This window comes from Notothenia rossii (assembly GCF_949606895.1).
Source record: "Notothenia rossii genome assembly, chromosome: 3".
Taxonomy (NCBI): Eukaryota; Metazoa; Chordata; class Actinopteri; order Perciformes; family Nototheniidae; genus Notothenia; species Notothenia rossii.
In genome coordinates this window covers 36,601,473-36,623,063 of record NC_136901.1, presented here as the reverse complement: position 1 = coordinate 36,623,063, position 21,591 = coordinate 36,601,473, and the positions used below count along the sequence as shown (strand labels likewise).

General features: G+C 40.2%; 3 protein-coding genes across 4 annotated transcripts; 1 reads left to right on the top strand and 2 right to left on the bottom strand.

Annotated features, from left to right (window-relative positions):
• Positions 1–470: 470 nt before the first annotated feature.
• Positions 471–5,720, bottom strand: LOC307031033 (kelch-like protein 33). Of its 2 annotated transcripts, XM_079667759.1 has the most exons (4): positions 4,699–5,717; positions 3,668–4,616; positions 3,393–3,563; positions 471–2,354 (listed from the first exon to the last, which is right to left on the bottom strand). In XM_079667759.1, the coding sequence occupies exons 1-4, from the start codon at positions 5,513–5,515 to the stop codon at positions 1,835–1,837; spliced, it is 2,457 nt and encodes an 818-aa protein (XP_079523885.1). In that variant the 5' UTR covers positions 5,516–5,717; the 3' UTR covers positions 471–1,834. The 2 variants fall into 2 exon arrangements, with proteins under 2 accessions (XP_079523885.1, XP_079523886.1); XM_079667760.1 differs by lacking the exon at positions 3,393–3,563 and having other exon boundaries at positions 4,699–5,720.
• Positions 5,721–6,516: 796 nt separating this feature from the next.
• On the top strand, positions 6,517–8,849 carry LOC307031034 (cerebellin-1-like). The gene is made up of 3 exons (XM_079667761.1): positions 6,517–6,985; positions 8,099–8,227; positions 8,349–8,849. Exons 1-3 carry the CDS (start codon positions 6,616–6,618, stop codon positions 8,627–8,629), a joined length of 780 nt encoding a protein of 259 aa, XP_079523887.1. The 5' UTR covers positions 6,517–6,615; the 3' UTR covers positions 8,630–8,849.
• Positions 8,850–8,968: 119 nt separating this feature from the next.
• LOC307031032 (protein mono-ADP-ribosyltransferase PARP14-like) lies at positions 8,969–21,281 on the bottom strand. Its single transcript, XM_079667758.1, has 15 exons — positions 20,958–21,281; positions 17,439–17,593; positions 15,083–17,185; positions 14,691–14,927; positions 14,364–14,582; positions 14,205–14,271; positions 13,549–13,695; positions 13,354–13,413; positions 13,005–13,181; positions 12,593–12,731; positions 12,419–12,474; positions 11,368–12,081; positions 11,139–11,272; positions 10,787–10,964; positions 8,969–9,879 (listed from the first exon to the last, which is right to left on the bottom strand). Exons 1-15 carry the CDS (start codon positions 21,130–21,132, stop codon positions 9,599–9,601), a joined length of 4,842 nt encoding a protein of 1,613 aa, XP_079523884.1. The 5' UTR covers positions 21,133–21,281; the 3' UTR covers positions 8,969–9,598.
• Positions 21,282–21,591: the final 310 nt, after the last annotated feature.

Genomic DNA, 21,591 nt, shown 5'->3' with positions numbered 1-21,591 from the left:
GTGTGCACAAACTAGAGGTGATTTTGGTGGCAGTACGACCACCCTGGACAAAGTTATAGTGGGGGTTCCAAATCCGACAGCACCAACACCTGGTCTGCCACATGTGGAAGCCCCTCTTTAGTTTCTCACCTGCTGAGCCCAGAGTGAAATGCTTGTGTGTGCATAAACTAGAGGTGAACAGCAAACACCAGTTTGACTTTGGTGGCAGTACGACCACCCTGGACAAAGTTATAGTGGGGGTTCCAAATCCGACAGCACCAACACTTTGTCTGCCACATGTGGAAGCCCCTCTTTAATTTATCACCTGCTGAGCCCAGAGTAAAATGCTTTTGTGTGCACAAAATAATTTGGGGGGGCTTGTCCCCGAGCTCCCCTAGCATGTTTTGGACCTCGGTATTTACGAAATCCTGGGTACGGGCCTGACATTGGTTGGTTATTGGCTAATTGTATCACAAGAAATTCAGAATCTCTTTACACAGAGGGGACACATGTTTATTTATAAAAGACATGAAGAAGTGGATTTTGCATAATAGGTGAGCTTTAGCATTGAGAATGTTCACACAGTTATAGTTCATATAATTGTTATATAGTCTAATTTTGACACTATGTTTGAAGCCTTCGTAGTTTGAGATTGCTTTGAGCTAATAACGTCTCTGCAGATCAAAAGGTATCCGGAGAATATTTCTTTCTACACCCGTCCTTCCAACATCATATGTAACCATTGTTTTTCTACATCTCATGTTCCTCATTGATAAACCCATGACGCTTAAAATAAAACATGAAATACAATTAAATTTTTTTCCTGTTAACTTATTTCCTGGTTGTTTGTTTGTAGTGGCGAGGGAAATGCCCTCAATGTAAAAAAGCTTTTGCTGAACCCTTGTTGTCATCAATAAGCTCTCCTATTAAAATAAAAAGGAGCTGCCTCATGAGCTCACTGCTTTTTCTCCAGCTACTGTACAGGAACCTTAACTTTTGTGTGTTAATCTTTTGTCCCTGAAAATGCTCACCAAGGCGCATCTTTGTAACTAGCACACGGACGGAGGTGTGACACATTTTCAAGTGCATTTAAAAACCTTGAAAGGATGCATTCCCAAACTGAGATGGAATTCATAGACAGAGATGGAGACTGAGGCTGTGTTCCCACCTTAACACGAAAACCAAGGAACTTTTCGGAGCTCGATTGGAGGCCCTGGAGCACTGAAGCTAAACTGAAGAAAATACAAAATAACAGTGGAACTGAGGTCAATATGAATAGTAACTATTACTATATTGTTTATTTTCTGTTGATAGACATCCTTTTACTTTGTGCTGTTTTTTTACTTACAAAATAATCACATGGTTCTGCACTAAAACACGAGACAAAAGTCAAATTAAGATCATGTATATTTATATCAGACAAAATGAACATTTAAAAACGTCTGTTGTGTCAAGTAGCTATTTTTGTAATTCTGCTAATGTAGTCAGTAACTCTTATTCATATCCATGAGTTATCATTAAATTAAGTGCAGAGATTAATTTCATATTGTGAGAAACTGTTGATAGGTAATTATACTCTTGGGATATTTAATATATCGCAACAAGTATTTGGGATCGTATACATAATACTACTCTTAATTATAGTTTATTTTTCAAGAAAATGAAGAGACAAAACAATTCTATTGTTTACATCTAAGTCATTCTGGACTTAGATTTCTATAATTTAAACTAAATATCTGACAAAACAACCGTTTTTTTTTTTAGCCAAAGCACATTTGACAATAATAAATACAATTTGGGGAACAGATCACACCAAAGAGGTTTCAAATAAAGGTTAATCTTGACCATTCAGTTACTAAAGCCTAAAGTGCGGGGGCAATCGGAGCAGACATGCCCGTATGTCAGTAACAGCCCCAGGCAGTTTTCCCATCGTCTCCCATCGCTGTGTGATCGGTTCAAACCTGTGGACCAGTCCAGACTCACTGCAATCGTCCTGGCAGTGTCCTCCAAGAACATATATCTTCTCCTCCAGGACAGCGGAGGCTGCGCCCACATGAGGAACAGGCAGAGAGGCGAAAGCAGTCCAGGAATCAACCACAGGATCGTACACCTCACAGGCCTGTTGGTCAGTGTAAAACGTCGGCAGGTTACACACACCACCGGCGGCGTAAAGATGGCCTCGCAGTGGCTCCATGCAATGCTGGGCCCGATCATGGGTCATGTCTGCCAGGTAGGTGGTTCCTCTCTCTGGGTGGTACAGGAACATGGAAACCAGACACATGTACTTACAGTTGAAACCTCCAGATATGAAGATTCTTCCATCTAGGACAGTGGCCGCATGGCCGCTCAGAGACTGGTCCAAGGGCTGCGTAAAACTGGGAAAATTAAAACAAGGAGGAAGTGGAGTTAAATCTATCTTCATAATAGTCCATACACCAATCCTTAGTTTAAGGCAGTGCTTCTCAAAGTGTGGTGGTCCGTGAGCACCCCCTAGTGGTCCACGAGTATATCGGTACAATTTCACATTTTAAATAAATAAATAAATTTAAGTTTTCCGCACTCTCGCGGGAATATCTCCGTAATAGAGCAAGCTTACGTTTCACTTTCGATTACATGACATAGCCCAGTGCAACACCTTCATCACACATGTTGCCACTTGTTTGTACCATTTTCAGGCGATTTGTAATCTGTTCTAGAAAAACGATGTGATTTGGGATATTTGTGGAGTTTGGTGGTCCGCAAGTTTTTTTTTATTGGTTAAGTGGTCCTTGGTATGAAAAAGTTTGAGAAACACTGGTTTAAGGTGATTTGACACTAATGAAAACATAGTAATAACAAAACTATACTTAATCCGCTAATAGATACCCTTAAATACTACACATTGTTCCTTTAATAAAGACAGTAGATGTCTGGCATATTTATTCAATGTCAACATTCAATGGTTTTTGGGATGAAGGTAACAAAGGTTTCCAAGGCACTGACACATTTAGTATTTGATAGAGTCAAAATGGTGTCATCTGCTGGCCAACATTTGGTATTGCATTTGTATAGAAAGAGAGAGATTCAACATATAGGTGAAGTCACAGTTTTCATCATTGATATTTGATCAATATTATGAACACTGGCCAATTTTAAACAGTATATGTCTACTTGTCAATATTGGGACATATTCCCAAGCATGATATATTGCTTTTATACAAAGCGACCTACAACAAGTGAAATAAACCATGAAGATACTAACTCAGAACAGCAAGAAATCTGAAAGTATATTCACTTCAAATAAGCCAAACTTTGTATTTATATTTTGACCCACATCCTCTTTAGGATTTAGGACACTTTGGAAAGGAACCCAACGCTTTTGAGCAAAACTCTACAGATATTGTCTGTTTTAAGAGAAACGTCACTAATCTTACCTCCAGGAGTCAGTGTCTGGGTTGTACACTTCAACGCTGTCTACGTTGGTATTGATCTCCTTATCTCCACCAAAGGCATAAAGACATCCCTCTTGTACCACCACTGAGAAGTTGCTTCTAAACTCTAGCATGTCAGCTAGCCTCTTCCAGCTGTCCTGCACAGGGTCATAACTTGCATGTGCGCGATGAAGGTAGAAAAGAAAAAGGTGAGACCAGTTTTGTGCAACTATGTGACAATATCTTATTGAAATTAGGAAAAGCATATTTGCAATTACCTGTAGGCAGATTTCATCATGTCATCCTTGTTGTAGTAGTAACAGCCTCCAATCACATACAACCTTCCCAGTAATGCTGCGAGTCCATGCCTGAACTTTGGCTTGTCTGGCATCTCACCCAGCCTCCTCCACTCCATCGCCTTCACCAACTCTGGGCCACTGCGTAGGGAGTTTGCAAACCAAAGTTCCTTGTTTGGTATGCGCTGAAAACCATCTGGGTTCAGCTGGTCTCCACCAACCACAACCAGAGCGTCTTTGGGATGCCGAACCCGGCACTGATCCTGGGTTTCGGGAAGGCTAAAACCAAATTCCTTGAGTGCTGGACCATAGAGTTCCACCTCCTTGTTTCCAAAGCACTCAATGCGTAGATAAATGGCTCTGACCTCTCTGAACTCTCGAAAGGTCATGAGGGGGAACCGTACTCCGGTCATCAGTCGGCCAGCCTGGCCCAATCTCTCCTCAGGATCAGCTTCAACCCATGAGATTACAGCTCGAAAAACAGTCAACTCTGAAGGCACGCACAGTTCATCGCAGTGGATGATATCTAGAAGCTTCTCTGCCGGTAAGTCCTGAAACTTTGGAGTGAGTGACACCTCCCAGAAGTTCCTCCGTACAAAGTCATTGGATTCCACGAGCAACTCTGACATCTCGTAGGCTTCAGCAAAAGAGGCCACGTCAAGGCAGGAGCTTGCTTCCATTTCCTGTCGCATGAAGTTGAGGCAAAGTGAGAGGGCAGGCTGGAATTGAAGCTGGCGGGCCGTGCATGTCATCTCGAAGACACAGTCCCAGCTAAGTGGAAGCGTGCCACTGTAGGAGCATCTGATCAGAACGTCTAACTCAGACGCAGATATGAAGGGAAGGGAAATACGGGTTTGATGTGATTCTCTCATACCACAGGTGAACATGCCACGGAAAAAGTCACTGCTTGCTGCAAGGATAACTCTGTGGACTGGAAACAAAAAAAAGAAGTGTTTAGTAAATGAAATCATTAACAAGACACCTACCAAGAAATGGTATGATTGTCTACTCACCATAGAAAACAGCACCGCCCACATCTAAAATCACGTTACACCCGACTATGTCCAGCCACAACTTCTCAATGGACTGAAGAGTTATCTTCATCTGTTCTAGGGCAGAGTACTTTCGCTCTTCCTTCTTAGGACTTCTACCTTCATTCATTCTCTCCTCTTTGCTGCAGAATTCCAGCAATCTAGGGATGTCCAGTGCTTGAGCTGCAGCCACAATCGAGGTCATGCTCTCTCTGTTCAAGGACAATACGGCTCCAGTGTAGGCAAACTCCAAAACTGCCTTCAGCCCAACAAGATCAACCTCAGGAGACAGAGACACTGACCACTTTTGGTCGTCGTCAGTCTGTATTCGTTCTTCATTTCCATTCCTCAGCCTCTCTTGGATAAAGGAACTGATTGCAGCGAGGATGAGGGAGTGTACGTTAAAGCTTTTTCCATTATGAGTGGTCAGAGTCAGGTCAGTCAGAAGAGAAGAATCCAGGAATTCTTTCAAGGCAATGAATATCTCTTTAGGATAGGTTTCATTTCGGTATGTGTGGACATTCCCAAGTCCTTCATGCCCGAATGTGTCCTCATGCATATTCTGCTCAATTCTTTCCTTACAAGTACCAATCGTCCTGTCCTCGGACCCCTCTTTCTTTCCCATCCCACTCGTGAGCCCAATTCTGGAGTCATTGAAGGCCACAATCCTCCGCAGCTCACGGTTGTCCTGTTCAATCCCTTCTTGGCCACCATCTTCAATCGCTCTTTTCCTCCGATCTTTCTCTCTCCTCCATTGTTCTTCCCATTCCATTGGAAGGGTACACCGAGTGAAGTCCATGTCTGCGGATAGGCGTAACTTTTTAACTAACTCCTACCCACAGTTCTTAGAATTACTGATGAAATACAGCACAATATGTTATCTTGAATTCCTTTAAAGATTAACCTTTTATTTAACATATTAACTTTGTCCGCCTCCCCAGATCTTGCTGTCCCACTCTTATCCACCCTCTCTCTCTCTTTATCTCGGATTCAACTTTGCTCACTGCAAAACAAGCAGCTATTCATAGCAACTGGGTCACAGAGATCAAGTGGCAGCCAAATCTTGGCCTTAACTCGTTGAAATGTTCATCAAGGAAGAACATAGCGATTAACTTGAGTTAATTGCAGTCAATCAAGAGCCAGATAAAATACTTCCCTAGCATTGACCTCAACTATGACCTTGACCCAGAAACAAACAATTGTTAAGGAGCCGGACGGAAACTAGGTGCTTTTATGGGAAATTATTGCCTATTTTGTACCTCGTGTTTATTGCTAATAAAATTATTTTCCACAAATAATTTTTCATCCATAAACTATAAATACAAATAATTAACCAGGACTCATTAATCAAGTGTGATAAAGGCTACAGAGTGTGTTGTATATTGTGATAGAAAAAGATGATATGGACTTTTGGCACCAACACGAGAGGTTTTTAAAAAATATATGAATTCCTGAACCCAAAAAAAGACCCGGAAGAAGAATGTTACATTAACCATCTGACTCCATGTCCAGATAACACCTCGTGAACTCTGTGCCAGTGGAAAAGCTGTGTGTTTTTTTTATTAAATGGAGCTACTGTGCAAAATCCAATTTGTTTGAGCTTAACCAGCTCAACAGTTGTTCTCCACCAAAAACTCTTCTATCAAGTAGGGCATTTAGATTATTATCCTAAACTGACATTTTGTAGACATTATCAACAACGTAGACAAAACAAAAGCAATTGACACATTTCCAATGAGGAAATAGGTCAAGTGTTTTATGTTATCTGTTTTTCAGCTTTGATCTACAGTATGCAATAGTTTTGACAAATGATTAACCTGGACCTTTTATACATGGATGTCTTCACTGTCTGTAATCAATCCTTCCAATACATTTAACAAGTGTTTTTCAGGCTGAACAATGGAGAGACTGTCAGTGACCATGGTTGTGTGGTTGCTTGCTGCATCACAATGCCAGGCTGGAGGAATTGACCATCTGAACCAGGAGGCGAAAAATGAAATCCATGCGAACAACCGGGTAGAGACGGATTCTCTCCAGATTTTAAACCAAGGGCTGGAAGCACCAGTCATATTGACCACAAACTCAACAGAAACCCTGCCAAGCTGTGAGCGACCCATCTACACGGTGCTGAAGGAGCTGGGGGCTCTGGAAGAAAAGCTTGCGGCTACCGTGCGAACCCTGGAGGAAACAAACAAAAAGCTGGAGGCGAGTGAGAAGAAGTTGTCTGATCTCGACAGCAGGGTGACTGAACTAAGTGCAGTAGATCAAGGTAATAAAGTATATACTTATAACCTGTAGTGGGCTTGATTATTTTAGTGTGAACATACACCAAAGCTAGAGTTGCACATAATTTATTTTGGCAGACATACATTTATGCATGGGTGTAATTTCCACTGGGGACAGGGGGGACATGTCCCCCCCACTTTTCAAAATCCAGTTTGTGTCCCCCCCACTTTTCAAATGTGTTTTTTTTTTTTTACGCAAGTAAAAGTGGTCATGAAGGAGCGTCTGTGTTTGTTTGGCAGGAGCGCATTTTGTGTGAGAGAGAGAGACAGAGAGAGACATAGAGAGTTACGGGGGTTGTTGTTAGCATCTGGTGCTAGTTCGGAGCTAACGGAGATTAGAAGCTGTTTCAACAATAAGGAGAGGGAGAGTCCTCTCTTGTCGGACTGAGAGGCTGAGGCAACATCAGCTCAGGGAGGTAAAGGACTCGCTGAGTGATTATATTGTAAACTTTAGTCTAAGTTATCTCAGTGGGTCTCAAACGGTTTGGTCTAAACAAATATGTCCATCTATTTAATATAGTTGTTCAAAATAAGTAAAAATGTCAGTAAAGAATTTAAAAACACAGTTTGAAAGGGGAGTGATTAGTAAAATATGCATAAAAAAAATAAAGAATGCAGACTAGGTAAGTTAAAGATAGGAGAGAGGAGTATATCAATGATGTGTTATTGGTTTTGAGAATATTTTAATGGTTTTTGGAGTATTGAAATATATACAGGTCTGTTTCATATGAGTGTTGAGAGCTGTATCAATAAATCTCTTAATTTGTGCACCAGATTGATGCCTTTAACTTAAATTTAAAGAATAAAATCTATTCTGTACAAATTCTGGTAAGGTCCTCAAAATCAAGGCACGAAACAACACAATGTCAAGGAGATCGGTCAAATGACAGGGGAATGACTGGTACATTTGGGTTACTAAAAGGCTGATAAGGGGAAAGCAGAACAGGTGAGCCGCTGGGCAGGGGAGGGGTTCCTGCAGCCTGAAGAGAGTGGCTGGATGTGGGAGTTTGAAGTCTGCTGGGTAGAAGGCATTAGCGAGATGTAAAGGCACCCTTTTAATTATCTCTCAATATTGTTATATTTTGTTTGTCTCTCAGGAAGGCTTCGGGTTGCATTTTCAGCTGCACTTCCAGTAGATGGCACCATTGGTCCTTTGAATGTCCATTACACTCTGGTGTACAAACGTGTTCTTTCAAACATTGGAGAACGTTACAGCCCAGTCTCAGGTCAGTATTCAATGTCCTACAATTTCACTCGTTCAACTTACAATCACACCACCTATGGAAGTATTGCAGGTTTGATATACAAACTTTTGTTTTTCCTTCTCTCTCTTTCATTTCTCTACAGGTTATTTTACAGCACCGGTGCAAGGAGTCTATTATTTCACCTTTACATCCCACTGTTGGGCTGGTAATGCAGACTGTGGTAGCAGTTTGTTCCTAAATGATAACGAAGTAGTGTCATGGTATAGTTCAGATGATCATAACCCCCACTCTGGTTCTAACAGTGCTGTTTTGCAGCTGCAAGTTGGAGACAACGTGAGTGTTCGTGTCTGGCACAATAGGAGGATTAGTGATAATGGCAATAAGTACTGCTCCTTCAGTGGATTTTGGCTTTTCCCTTTGTAAAATAAAATAATTGAGCAGTCGGTTTTTTATCAGATCAAACGTTTAATAAGGTAAAAAAAAGGCTGTGACTTTAGCTTAAAACACTTGATGTTGTTTGTTAGTTAAAAATGAGAATACAATAGTTTTTTCTTACCTGATTCATGTTGGAACACAATGGAATTGATAAGACTTGCATTTGCATAATTTCATGAATTAAAAAAACAGCTTTTTAACTGTTGAATATTTGTTTTGGAAGATATGTCATGTTAAAATGGTTATATTCTGTACTCGTTCATGATTTCTAAATGACACAATTGCCAATATTTCTCGATACCTTTGAATCATAATGTACAACATCAATCATTATATCATATTTTTTTATTTTAATTGTTGAGGATGGTGCCCTGCCTTTCAAATGGACAATTAAAGTGCATTTATTGGAAAAACATTGAAAATAAATCAATTTTTTCAATTCAATATGCATAATGTTGAACCGGTTACCTTAACTAAATACATAATGTTTAAAGGCAAATTTAAAAAGGAAATAAAACCAAAATAAATACTTCTAAAATACTGTATTAAACATTAAAATGAAATAAATGAAAGTATAATAACCCTTAAAATAACAATCGTTGCATGATTGAAGTCATTGCATACCAAAACTTTTAAGTAGAATCACACTAGCATTACATTTTACTGTGTGGCACATACGGTGTTCAGCTTTGGAAGATATTAGGTTCAATTAAAGGATCTCCCAAATGAAAAGTGTTAAAGCTCTGTCCTTCAATACAATGCTGTTGAATACACATGGAGGATGTGTTAAATGGCATCTCTTCTATTCGTCACAACATCTGATTGTTTTACAGTTATTTAAAAGTGCTTCTGAGATACATCTCTATTCCAAATCAGTTCACGAAAAAAAATATATATCTATAATAGAATCTTTATGGCACATTCCAAAGTGTAACAAACCATTTGTTTTAGTTACACTCAGCTGAAGGTGATAAGGTGTTCTGGGTAGGCCTGGTCATCGTGGAAGATCACGAACATGGAGGGGTTCTGCTGGTTGTCCACACAACTGTCGAAGCAGTCAGTTTTGTCTGAGCCTCGAGGAGGGGGGGCTTTCAGATGAGAATGGCCGATGGTGTAGCGACCGGTCAGGACTCGAGCCACGTACAGCCTCTTCATGCCTGACGCGTCTGCCGGGGAAAACCCGGCAGCCGAATACGCCGCAGTGACTGCAAAGTACACTCCCTTTCCATATGCAGCAGCTGTGATAGAATAACAAATAAAAAAAAGTCAATATTTGTTCCACTCTGGCAGGCCCTTTATAATCAGCAGATGTAGTAGCCATGCTTTTATAAAAAAAACAAAAACAAAACAAAAACAAAAGCAGATGTAGTAGCCATGCTTTTTGACAGGTTAGAAAGCAAACATATCTGTAATATGTCATTTTGAGTGGTAGCAGTTCCAATGAAAGATATATACAATCTATTTTTCACTACTAAAGTTACTAGCTTTTGATATCAACATTTCTATTCTTACATGCTCATGTAGATATCTTAACTCATAATAAGTATAAGTATATATAAGTCCTTACATTTTTCGACACTAAGCCTAAGAGTTGACAAAGCCGCTGTCCCAGAGAACTGCTGTGATTCCCCTCTGTATAATCTGCGCTACACATATGCTCGTATTGTAGTACTCTTGGTGTCGCTATCAGATTGCAAGCACTATCTGTTCCTGCAGTGGTTAGCTTGTCTGCTATCTCTCACTCCTGTGCGTCTTTAGGAAACTAGCCAGCTTCAGCAAAATGCCTTTTCACCGTTATCGTCACACATGAGTTTTGCAGTAGTGATGGTTTTTACTGAAGTCCTGTAGTCTCCAGTCAGTTCAAAACATGGAGCTTATTTTAGCCAATTCCTGCCCATTCTTTGCATTTAAACTGCCATGCAGTCCACGGTAAACATCCATGCTGTAATTACGGGTCAAACTTGTGCTTTATTTGCGTTCAATTCCTTTTGAGGCGTAAAGTTTTCCAGATAAATCAAGAGTGTGAACGGTGACATCCCTAGTTAAAAAAGGCTTGACATATATTCATTTGGTTGCAGAGAACATCCAAACAAGTCAAATTGTAGCCAGAAGGAGGTTAGCTTTGCATGTTTGAGCATTCCTTACCATGTGCTCCTGCAAAGTTCCTGTCAAATTTGCCCGTTTCAATGCAGTTGCAAGACTCTGCTGATGTGCCATGGTAGAGAAATTTCTCCCCATCCCCAGCTGTGTCATTCTTGGCTAATAAACGCTTCTTGAGCACAGTATAGCCATACCACAGGAAGGGGTTTTGCACTCGTTCAATCTGGGATCAGAGAAGATGAATGTATTACTTATTCTGTACGGTAGGTGTTACATACTTTCTCACAAAATAAATATTGAAATGTCATGGTAGCAGAAGCAAAGGTGTAAATAATAGAATTCAAATCATTCAAAAGGTGTATTTTGAGAAACTTGTCTTTGGTGTCATCATACTCACTTTGTGAATGTTGTATTTAGCCGTTTGGAGGAAACCCTTCTCTATATTCTTGTACTCTGAAGACGTAGGCTGCAGCTCCACCTTTTTAAAGTGTCCTCCATGCATAGGTTCCCAATGTTCCGGCAACACCAAGGCTGATAAATAAATAATATGTATTTTACACATTGTTGCAAATTCAAAAAACAGAAATCAATTGAAAGAAAGTTTAGTTTCGTAAAAAACAGCATACTTGTGTCAGACTCGTTCCTTTTCACTTTGAAGGTGATGCCTGTAAGCTGGTTAGTGGCTTTACTTTCCTTCAGGTTCACGGACACCTTTATTCTGTCTGGTGAGGTGATGTCTACAAAAACTTGTTTCTTCTTGTGAGCCTCCTCCAGAATGTAGTTGTCGTGCAGGCTCAGCTCGCGCCAGACTTTATTTGTATCCTGAATTGACCACTGGACATCAAGAGCTAACATTGCTTCATTATTTTCTTCGATGTCTTCGCTAAGTGCTTTTCTGATTGCTTTGTTTATAAGCTCGACGATGGTCAACACGTCCTCTTTCAGGCCTTTCAGCACATACACCCCTGTTCCTGACCCTGAACGATCTCTAGCTTCTACTCTGTCCGAGTTTTTTGCTCTGTTGCCATTCCGACCTTCAGAACTTTGACGTTTCTTGTATTCCAGGCTCACTTCTAAGACTTTGAGCTTTGCCTGCACTGCCTCCCGCTCCATGTCATCAAGCCTGGAGAAATCATCCACATCCACGTCTTTCTCCATCAGCTGATTCTGCAGGATCCCCTCCAAATCTCTCTTCATGGTCCTGATGATGTCGGGACCACAACCAATCACAGTTATCACAGCTGGAGGTGGCTTTGAGGATGCGAAGATTTTGTCTTTAGGTGTTGCAGTGGTCCTTGTTCTTGTCTCCTGCCACTTCTTGTGCATTTGTTTAGCTTTTTCTAAGCAAGAAAAAGAGACAAAGGATAAGATAGTTTTACACACACAAAATCTACTTAACTGAGAATGTTGTTCCCATCACTTCATGAGCCAAAATAACTAGATACCAATGTAACCTTTTTGAATGTTGATGACAACAATGTACATGACATATTCCCTAAACATTTAAATATTGTGTCTTCATGAAAATAACCATGAGGGATGACAATAACAAAGCCAAAGTTTATAATTTACAAATTAGGATTGTTTGCAATTAATTTGGGACTGTTCAAATTGTTATTTGTGACACCTGTCCAGCACAAAGTATCACATTGTCCTCACTTATAAATGAAAACAAACCTCTTAGGCTTAGGTGGCGAGTGGCTGTTTGTCCAAAGCGGTTCTCCAGCTCTGATCTGAAAAAACGTAAAAGAAAAGAAATTTGAAACAAGCGATTCTGAAAGGTCGAACAATGCAACCCATGCTACAACGCAAGCTTTACCTTCCATTGTGTGAGTGAGGTTTATATCTGACCTGAAAGCCTGAAAGACCGATTGCTGGAAGATGACAATGCGGATACGTTTGAGGGAACTTGGTTTCAAGTCCATAATAGCTGAAGTCATGCCATCCAGCAATGCTTTACATGCTTTGGTCAAGTCCATATGAGCTGCACCTGATGGGATATGAAGACACCAATGATGCTTATTATACTGCTGCAGTGACTGGTTGGGACCTTTATTTTGAAATGTGTCAAATTGGTATCATTGTTTTCTAACTTGGAAATAACTGAATGGCTCTTCTTCTACTTGAACATGTAATTATGTATATATTTGTGAAATTTGTAATCAAGTTAACTAGATAGAAAAATCATACAACATTTGGATCATTAAAACACATTTGGTGTCAAACATAATGTAAAGTACACATTAACACACACAGTACTAACCAGTGTTAACAGCAGGGAAGGACACTGAGCTGTAGCCTTTGCTCTCACAGAGCTTCAGTATCCTTTTGCAATTATTACGAATCACTTCATGGTCACTCTTGAAACTAGCGTGTATGATTTCCTTGCAGGCAAGCCCCCCGGGTCCTGTAGTACACATCAAGTCTGCAGGAATTCCCACTGCCAGAAAAAATGACATTTAAAAACCATCATGTTGGATTGTGTATAAAATGTTGGCTTTGTAAAAATGTGCAGCACACAGTTAAATCACATTTGAAGAACATCTCCGCAATTAAATGTGATTTATTATCCGACTCTGTCCTACTGTTGTGTGATGAAGTTTTGTGCTTACCTTGTGCCAATTGTCTTTGGACACTGGGCCCCGCTGCAGTCAGAATGGCTTTAGACACGCCTGTGGAGTTTTAAAACACACATTTACTTTAGGATCTTTTGTATGAATATGCTGTATATAAAGCCTAAACAAATATCACCAGTGTGAGGTGCCATGGTTTCATTTAAATCAAAACATTTAGAAAATGAATCATACCAGATTGGTTGTTGGAGAAGTCAGTTGTGTTGACAATGACATCAGTGTTCTCCTTAGTGATGTCACCAACGGCCATCTGAAGCTTGATACCACCCAACATGGCTGTGACCTCATCGTTAGTTGCGGAGATATGGCGATAAAAGGAAGCTGTCATGTCAATCAAAAAAGAAAGTTCATTGTAAAAATACCTCCCGGCTCGTGTGACAGGCTTTTACAGTTGAGTAGTTTCTATCTATTCACGGCAAACAATACGAGCTATCATTTGAATTGTATATGGTATCTCTTTTCTTAACCACCGTGTACTTATCTGCTATTAGTTTTTTTGCTTATTGTGTTTTTTATTAATAATAACGTGTGCATACTTACGTAAGTCTATTCTCTTTACTTTATCTGCACTATACTTCTGCTGTTGTAATAATGTAAATGTCCCCGTTGTGGGACAAATAAAGAAATTCTGATTCTGATCTGATATTTACGTAAAAGCAACTTTTAGCATGTTAGCATTAACTTAAAAAGCTTTAATATAGTGGTGGGTAGCCTATTTAATGTTTTTCTTCCCTTTTGCAGCCTAACACTGTTTGTTACAGCCCTAGAAATTATAGAAAACAAGCAGTTTGTCAAAGTATTGCTGAAAATAACTGAATATCCACAATAACCTTGGTCTGGGTCAGCATCGTTTGTGAACCCTCTGAGATGCATGGTGTCCTGGCAAGACTGGAAGGCCTGGAAAGACAGTGTAAATGGTGTTGTTCTGGTTCCACATGCAAAATGAAAAAACTGTTATATGTCTTTTTGTTACCAGGCATTGTTTTTACCTTGCTCGATTGGATGGATTGGACAATAATACGGACTAAGAAAGATGTTCCAGTGAATCGGTTATGTTCAAATTGACGGACTTCCTCCATTATAACCCTCGCTGCCACGCTGTGAGGGAAACGTAGAGCAGCACCGACCCCCAGCACAGGGAGAGCAACTGAACTGTAGCCACGGATCTGACAGGAACCCAGCATTTTTTTGATGCCATTTCTCAAGACCTGGAAGATTCAAGCATTATCAAGATCAGTACACCCCTTTGTTTTATTGAGTAGGAAAAACTAAACAAAGACATACAATCTAGTTGCAGATTGGTTGCATGGCCTCACCTGGACAGCAGTTCCCTGTTGGTTATTATCCCAGGGAGTGAGGTTGATGAAGAACACTCCTCTAGATTGAAGTGCAGGCAAGCCCTCCACCAGGATTATTTCACCAGGGATTGTAGCTCCGCTTGCTTCGTTATGAAACTTTGCAGTCAGCTGAGGTCCTACCATGTTGGACAACAAGTTTCCAACACGGGAAGAGAGAGGATCATGGCCAACCATGGGGGACACAAGGCCATCCACCTAGGAGAATACAATCATCTAATGACATCCAATTTATGATTTGAATGACCGTTGTTTACATCAGTACACAGCAATCACAGCAGATTAGCTTGTGAAACGTCCTTAATCAAGTGACCAAAGTTACATTAATGCATCATCTTAGCGTAGTTGCTCACCTGCTGGTTCTCGATAGATCCCTGAACGATCTCTACATGGACAACCCCTCCAGGAGCCCCAGCAGCGGCTCTTCTTGCTGCGTATTGGGCAGAAGCATCCATTTGAAACCCCAGATCCCTTGGTGCCCTGTTTCCGGTACTTGTTCCTTGGAGAAGCCGATCACATGCATCCTTCATGGACCTCACCACCTCTCCTCTGTTATCAATCAGGATGATTCTTCTAAGACTTCGCCCTCCCTGGCTGCAAAACTCCTTTACAGCAGTTACAATAGCCTCAGAGCACACAGTCACAGGTACACCAAACAAACCTGAGCTGATACAGGGCATAGCTATAGACCTGAACTCCATCATCTCGGCTAAATTCAAAGCAGACTTGACAGCTTTTTCCAGTAACACCCTTTCTTGTCCACCAGCTTTTCCACCTACAGGCCCAACAGCATGAACCAGTTTCTTGCAGTTTAAGTTCCCCCCTGTGGTCACTACCGCGTTACCAGTGGGAATTTTCCCTGTCTGCTTTACTAAAGCTGTGCTTTCCTTCTGCACCTGGGGGCCACCTGCTTTAGACAGTGCTGCAGCAGCCCCTCCATCATGGTCCAGAAATTCGTTAGCAGCGTTCACCAGGGCATCAGCTTCCTGTTTGGAGATGTCACCCTGGCACACAAGCACCTGGGCCCCGTCACGAAGGCTGTAGCTAGCAACTGTTGTGTTTACTTGACCTGCGCCTGCATCAGATGCAAAAGTCTGTCTAGTAGCGTAAGCTTGTTCTTGAAGCTGTACGAGACACTTCTGAGAATGAGCATGTCTTAAAATGTTGTCCCTTCCAGAGCTGCTTTCAATATACCGCACTGCCCCTGGCAATTCAATGGTGACTCTGCCCTTAACAAGGGAGTCAACAAATGTACCGAGCCTATTCCTAACATCAGTCACTTTGCCAGATGGACCTTCCAGCAACATTGTGGGCCCAGAGGAAGATATTAAAGGACAGAAGGTAACCCCTGAATAATCAAAACCATGCAGCTGCAACAATTCTGGTAACTCAAGCACTAACTCTGGGTAAGGGAGATTGACTTGTCCCTCTATGCTAGCATGATCCAAATTAAACTGTTTGACAACTTCATTTAGCTCTTCAACCTCTTTGGTGTGCCCAAGTAAGAACACACTGCTGTCTGCGCCAAACACAACCTTGGACCTGTATTGCCCTTGGTTCATCTCCTTTGTCTCGGACTTCAGCTTTTCCTGAAGCTCAGATGGCACAGTGGAGCAGTTAGGAACATTAATCTTGACTTCCTTGAATTTTTCCTGTAGTTTTCGTTGGATATCATTCAATTTATCAGCAGAGAGACTGAAGAAACGCAGCTTCGTTTCCCGTAACTCTACTTCGGCATTGTCACTAAACCCTAAGAATTGTCCAAGCACCCCTGGACCTCCGTATTCATTTCTCAAGAAGGAAAGAAAATGTGGGCTCATGTCAGAAACTGTCCTTTGGAACACCAACTTCTCCTGATCAGAGATCCAATCTTTAGCCTTAAGAATATCCTCGACAGAGCCTTCCAAATGCAACTGACCTGGAGCTCCCTGCGTGACCTTCACTCCTGGAAAGTCTTTTTGCAAAGTGTGCTCAATCTCTTTCCACAGGAGGCGGAGCTTAGCCTTGCCCAGTCGACAAATGCAGGTTTGCCTCTCAAGTAAACGTGGCCTTTGTTTACCAAGCAAGGCACCTACATCCATCAACTTGGCGTTCACCTGAGAACGCTGCCCAACAACAACTGCCATCCCATTCTCGCTGTAGACCTTAACGTCATTGGTGGTCTGAAGAGAGTTCCTGGACTCAAGCAAAGCTACAACTTTGTGACGGTCCACCTCACAGTGGCACAGGTAGCCATCAAAGAGTTGGTCAACCTCTGCTTTCCAATCTCTAACATAATCTGCAGCACCAGGTTGAGTAAAACAGCTAACTAAAACCCTCCCTTCCTCTGGGTACAGCTGAGCAGAGCAGGCCAAAGAGACTAGTTCTATCTTCAGTCCTTCCCAAGCCTTTGGGCATTCCTTCAGGTATTGTAAAAGGTAAGTGTCAGGTTGTAGTTCATATTCTTCAGGCGGTTCCTGATGGAAACATATATAGTTTCATTTTTAATACAGAACCGTTTTAAGGAGTTATGGAAGTTCAATCAACAAGACACACAACATATGACATCTATGAACAACACCATTTTAAATGAAAGTGCTGGGATGCTTTAACAATGAATTGGAAATACCACCATTGTGTTTTATACACAATCATTTTCAATTGTTCGTATCAAACTGAATGGGTTTATTTTGCTCTGAGACACTAATTAGGAAGACTTTCCACACTGACCTGTGATGAAGTTGAGTCCAGTTTTGGGCTAACTAACTTGCTTGTAGTTGGGGTAGTGATGGGTGAGAAGGTGGGGCTTGCTCGCACATTCAGCACCAGACGAACATCTGCAAACTTTACTTCATGTTTAGATTTCTGCAGGACTCTTTGCTGATCTGAGACAGAAAAAGGAGACATTTTAGGCCCTTTGTCTTGAAAGCATCACCAGAGAGACTCAACAATAACAATGAGATGTAAAAATCAACAAAAAAATAAAAGCATACATAAAGAGACACAAAATGACCCAATCTAAATTAAAAACAACTACAAACTGACATGAAACAACCACAACGAGATGTAAGCTTAAAAAAAGAGACTCAAAACAACAATGAAAAGATTGAAGCCTCTACAAAGAGACGCAAAACAGCACAGAGCTGTTCAACGACCACAATCAAATAAAACCATCTTTTAACAGACAAAATAACCCAAACTAGATTTAAAACGGCCTTAAAACGACCCCAAGAGATGTAATAAGCACCCACAAAGAGAAACAAAACATGTCGAGACATATTAAAGCATCTACAGACCCAAAACAACCACAAGGGGGTGCAAGACAACTACAAAGAGACACCAAACACCCAAAAAAGAATGCAATATGAACTACAGAGAGACAGAACAACCATTAAGGGATGCAAATTACCAATAAAATAAAAAAAGAATCAAGAAAGAGACACACAACATTGACAAGAGCTGCAAAACAACAACAAAGAGACACCAAACATCAACAAAAGGATGCAATATGAACTACAACGAGACAAAACAACCATTAAGGGAGGCCAAATGACCAATAACATAAGAAAAGAGACCAAAATCAACCACAACGGGTGCAAAACAACTACAAAGAGAAACCAAACACCTACAAATGGATGCAATAATGAACTATAGAGAGACAAAACCTAAACTAAAGACTAAAGTAGATAAGTAAATAACTGCAAACAGACACACAACGACCACAAGAAGGGCGTACCAAACAGTCACAAAGAGACACCAAACGCCCATTAAAGAATGCAATATGAACTATGCAGAGGCAACATAACCCAAACTAGATTTAAAACTAAAAACGGCCTTAAAACGACCCCAAGAGATGGAAGCAAAGAGAAACAAACATCTAAAGCATCTACAGACCCAAAATAACCACAAGGGGGTGCAAAACAACTACAAAGAGACACAAAACGCCCATAAAAGAATGCAATATGAACTGTGCAGAGACAAAACAACCATAAAGGAATGCAAAATGACTACATAGAGACATAGAACCAGAAAGAGGGGCAAGCCAACTAGAAAGAGATTCAAAAACAGACGAGATACAAATCCACTACAAAGACCTGCAAAGTGACCAAGAGAAAAGCAAAACAACACAATACAAAAATAATTATGCAAAGCCAGACAGTATACAGTTGACGAACACAATACAATTTGTTTTAATATGCTGAGTCCATGGTTCATTTCGTACTTTTTGAGGAGCAGTCTGAACTCCCTTTGAAAGTGAAACTAAAAGGATAGGTTTATAAATTCAGACTGAGAACGTTGATATACAGCACAGTGTGAAAGAGAGGAATATCGAAACTGAAAAGGTATAGATCTGGCACTGCGGTCAAGCCAGCCGTCTTTCACTTTAGCGTGGTCAAACCAGCGGCCCCTGTATTTCGAGTGCGCGATTAGTTACAGGTTTACGGTAATGCAATAAAACAACCCTGGGAAGCTGGATTTCAAAGTAAAGGATGGCATGTGGTTCATTTCTATTATTTGCGATTGAGGAACAGGGTAATTTATGAGAATAATTTTAGGACTTATTGCTTTATAAACTTGTTGCACAAATACTATGAACTACTTTTACTGTGTACTTTTTGAGAATGGCAATATTCCCTCCAGAGAACAAGAAGGAGCATTTTTGTCTAACTTTGACGTGGGATAAAAAACATTTCTTCCATAAGTAGTTTATGAAACTGCCATGTTTGTACTTAATACTTCTAGGACTACTTGCAAACATAATATGAACTACTTTTACTGTGTACTTTTTTGAGTAATTTGAGTTTCAAAGTCCTCTCCAGAGAACAAAAATGAGCATTTTTGTCAACTTTAATGTGGTCTAAAAAACATTTCTTCCATAAGTAGTTTATGAAACTGCCATGTTTGTACTTAGTACTTCTTAGACTACTTGCAAACATAATATGAACTACTTTTACTGTGTACTTTTTCAGTAATTTGAGTTTCAAAGTCCTCTCCAGAGAACAAGAATGAGAATTTTTGTCAACTTTAATGTGGTCTAAAAAACATTTCTTCCATAAGTAGTTTATGAGTCTGCCATGTTTGTACTTAATTCTTCTTAGATTACTTGAACACATAATATGAACTACTTTTATTGTGTACTTTTTCAGTAATTTGAGTTTCAAAGTCCCCTCCAGAGAACAAGAATGACCAGATTAAAGTTGACAAAAATGCTCCTTCTTGTTCTCTGGAGAGGACTTTGAAACTCAAATGACTGAATAATAATAATAATAATAATGCATTTATTTTATAAGGCGCCTTTCAAGGCACTCAAGGTCGCCGTACAACAAGGTTAAAAACAATTTTTACAAACATAGTTAAAAGCAAAACACAGTTTAAAAACATAACTACTAAAAACATACAGCTTGCAGCACAGGTCAGCCATACGCTTGCCTGAACAGGTGGGTTTTGAATAAGTTTTGAATAAGTACACAGTAAAAGTAGTTCATATTATTTTTTTAGCAAGTAGTCTAAGAAGTACTAAGTACAAACATGGCAGTTTCATAAACTACTTATGGAAGAAATGTTTTTTAGACCACATTAAAGTTGACAAAAATGCTCATTCTTGTTGTCTGGAGAGGACTTTGAAACTCAAATTACTCAAAAAGTACACAGTAAAAGTAGTTCATATTATTTGTGCAAGTAGTCTAAGAAGTACTAAGAACAAACATGGCAGTTTCATAAACTACTTATGGAAGAAATGTTTTTTATCCCACATCAAAGTTAGACAAAAATGCTCCTTCTTGTTCTCTGGAGGGAATTTTGCCATTCTCAAAAAGTACACAGTAAAAGTAGTTCATAGTATTTGTGCAACAAGTTTATGAAGCAATAAGTCCTAAAATTATTCTCATAAATTACCCTGTTCCTCAATCGCAAATAATAGAAATGAACCACATGCCATCCTTTACTTTGAAATCCAGTTTCCCAGGGTTGTTTTATTGGATTACCGTAAACCTGTAACTAATCGCGCACTCGAAATACAGGGGCGGCTGGTTTGACCACGCAAAAGTGAAAGACGGCTGGCTTGACCGCAGTGATCTGGCTCTGTAGGCAGAAACATAAATCTGTCTGTTTGATTAAAAAGTAGAAAGTATGGAATGATATCAATATGTTTACAGTGCAGCCATACTTTCACTTTCGCCAGCCAAAGCACTACGTATTTAAAGAAAACATCGAAATGGCCCTGTGAGCGGACATCCTTTAAAAGCTTACCTGCTCTGTCATTAAACGCAATTCGGTACACTTTATTTTCTTCGTTTGTTATCGAACCGCAGTCACCACCTCCTGATTTGCGACGATTTCGAAAGTAAAGTTCTGCCCTCTTTTTACTTTCTCCGTCCAGATTAGGACACTCGAAGAAAACGGGATACTGGAAAGCGTCATCCATAATCTGAACACTTGATAAACTAAACAATTAAAATGTATAGCCACATTACAGGACGATTAAACACTGGTTTACCCGGCTTGAACGCAATCGTTTCAAGTGCAGGCTCGGGCCTTTCCTTCAGAATTTAAACTGACGTCTCTCGAGCAAAATCACGCGTGACTGCAACGAGATTTATCACTTCCAGGGGTTTCCAGTTATTTAGTCAATAACAAATAATAATCTAACTAACACTTGCTGTGTAAAGCCCTACAGAACAACTTTGAAATCACACAGTTTATCAATAATAGGTGTAAAACTATGGAATGGATTTAACCCCATTGTCATCAACAATTCAAATATAGATTTAGAAAAATAATATTAGCAGACTGCACAAATTTACAAAAAATGTCTATTCCTAAAATAAAATAAAGGGTAAAAAACACACCGCAGTGAGTGTCTGTCCTTGTGTTTTTCATAAAA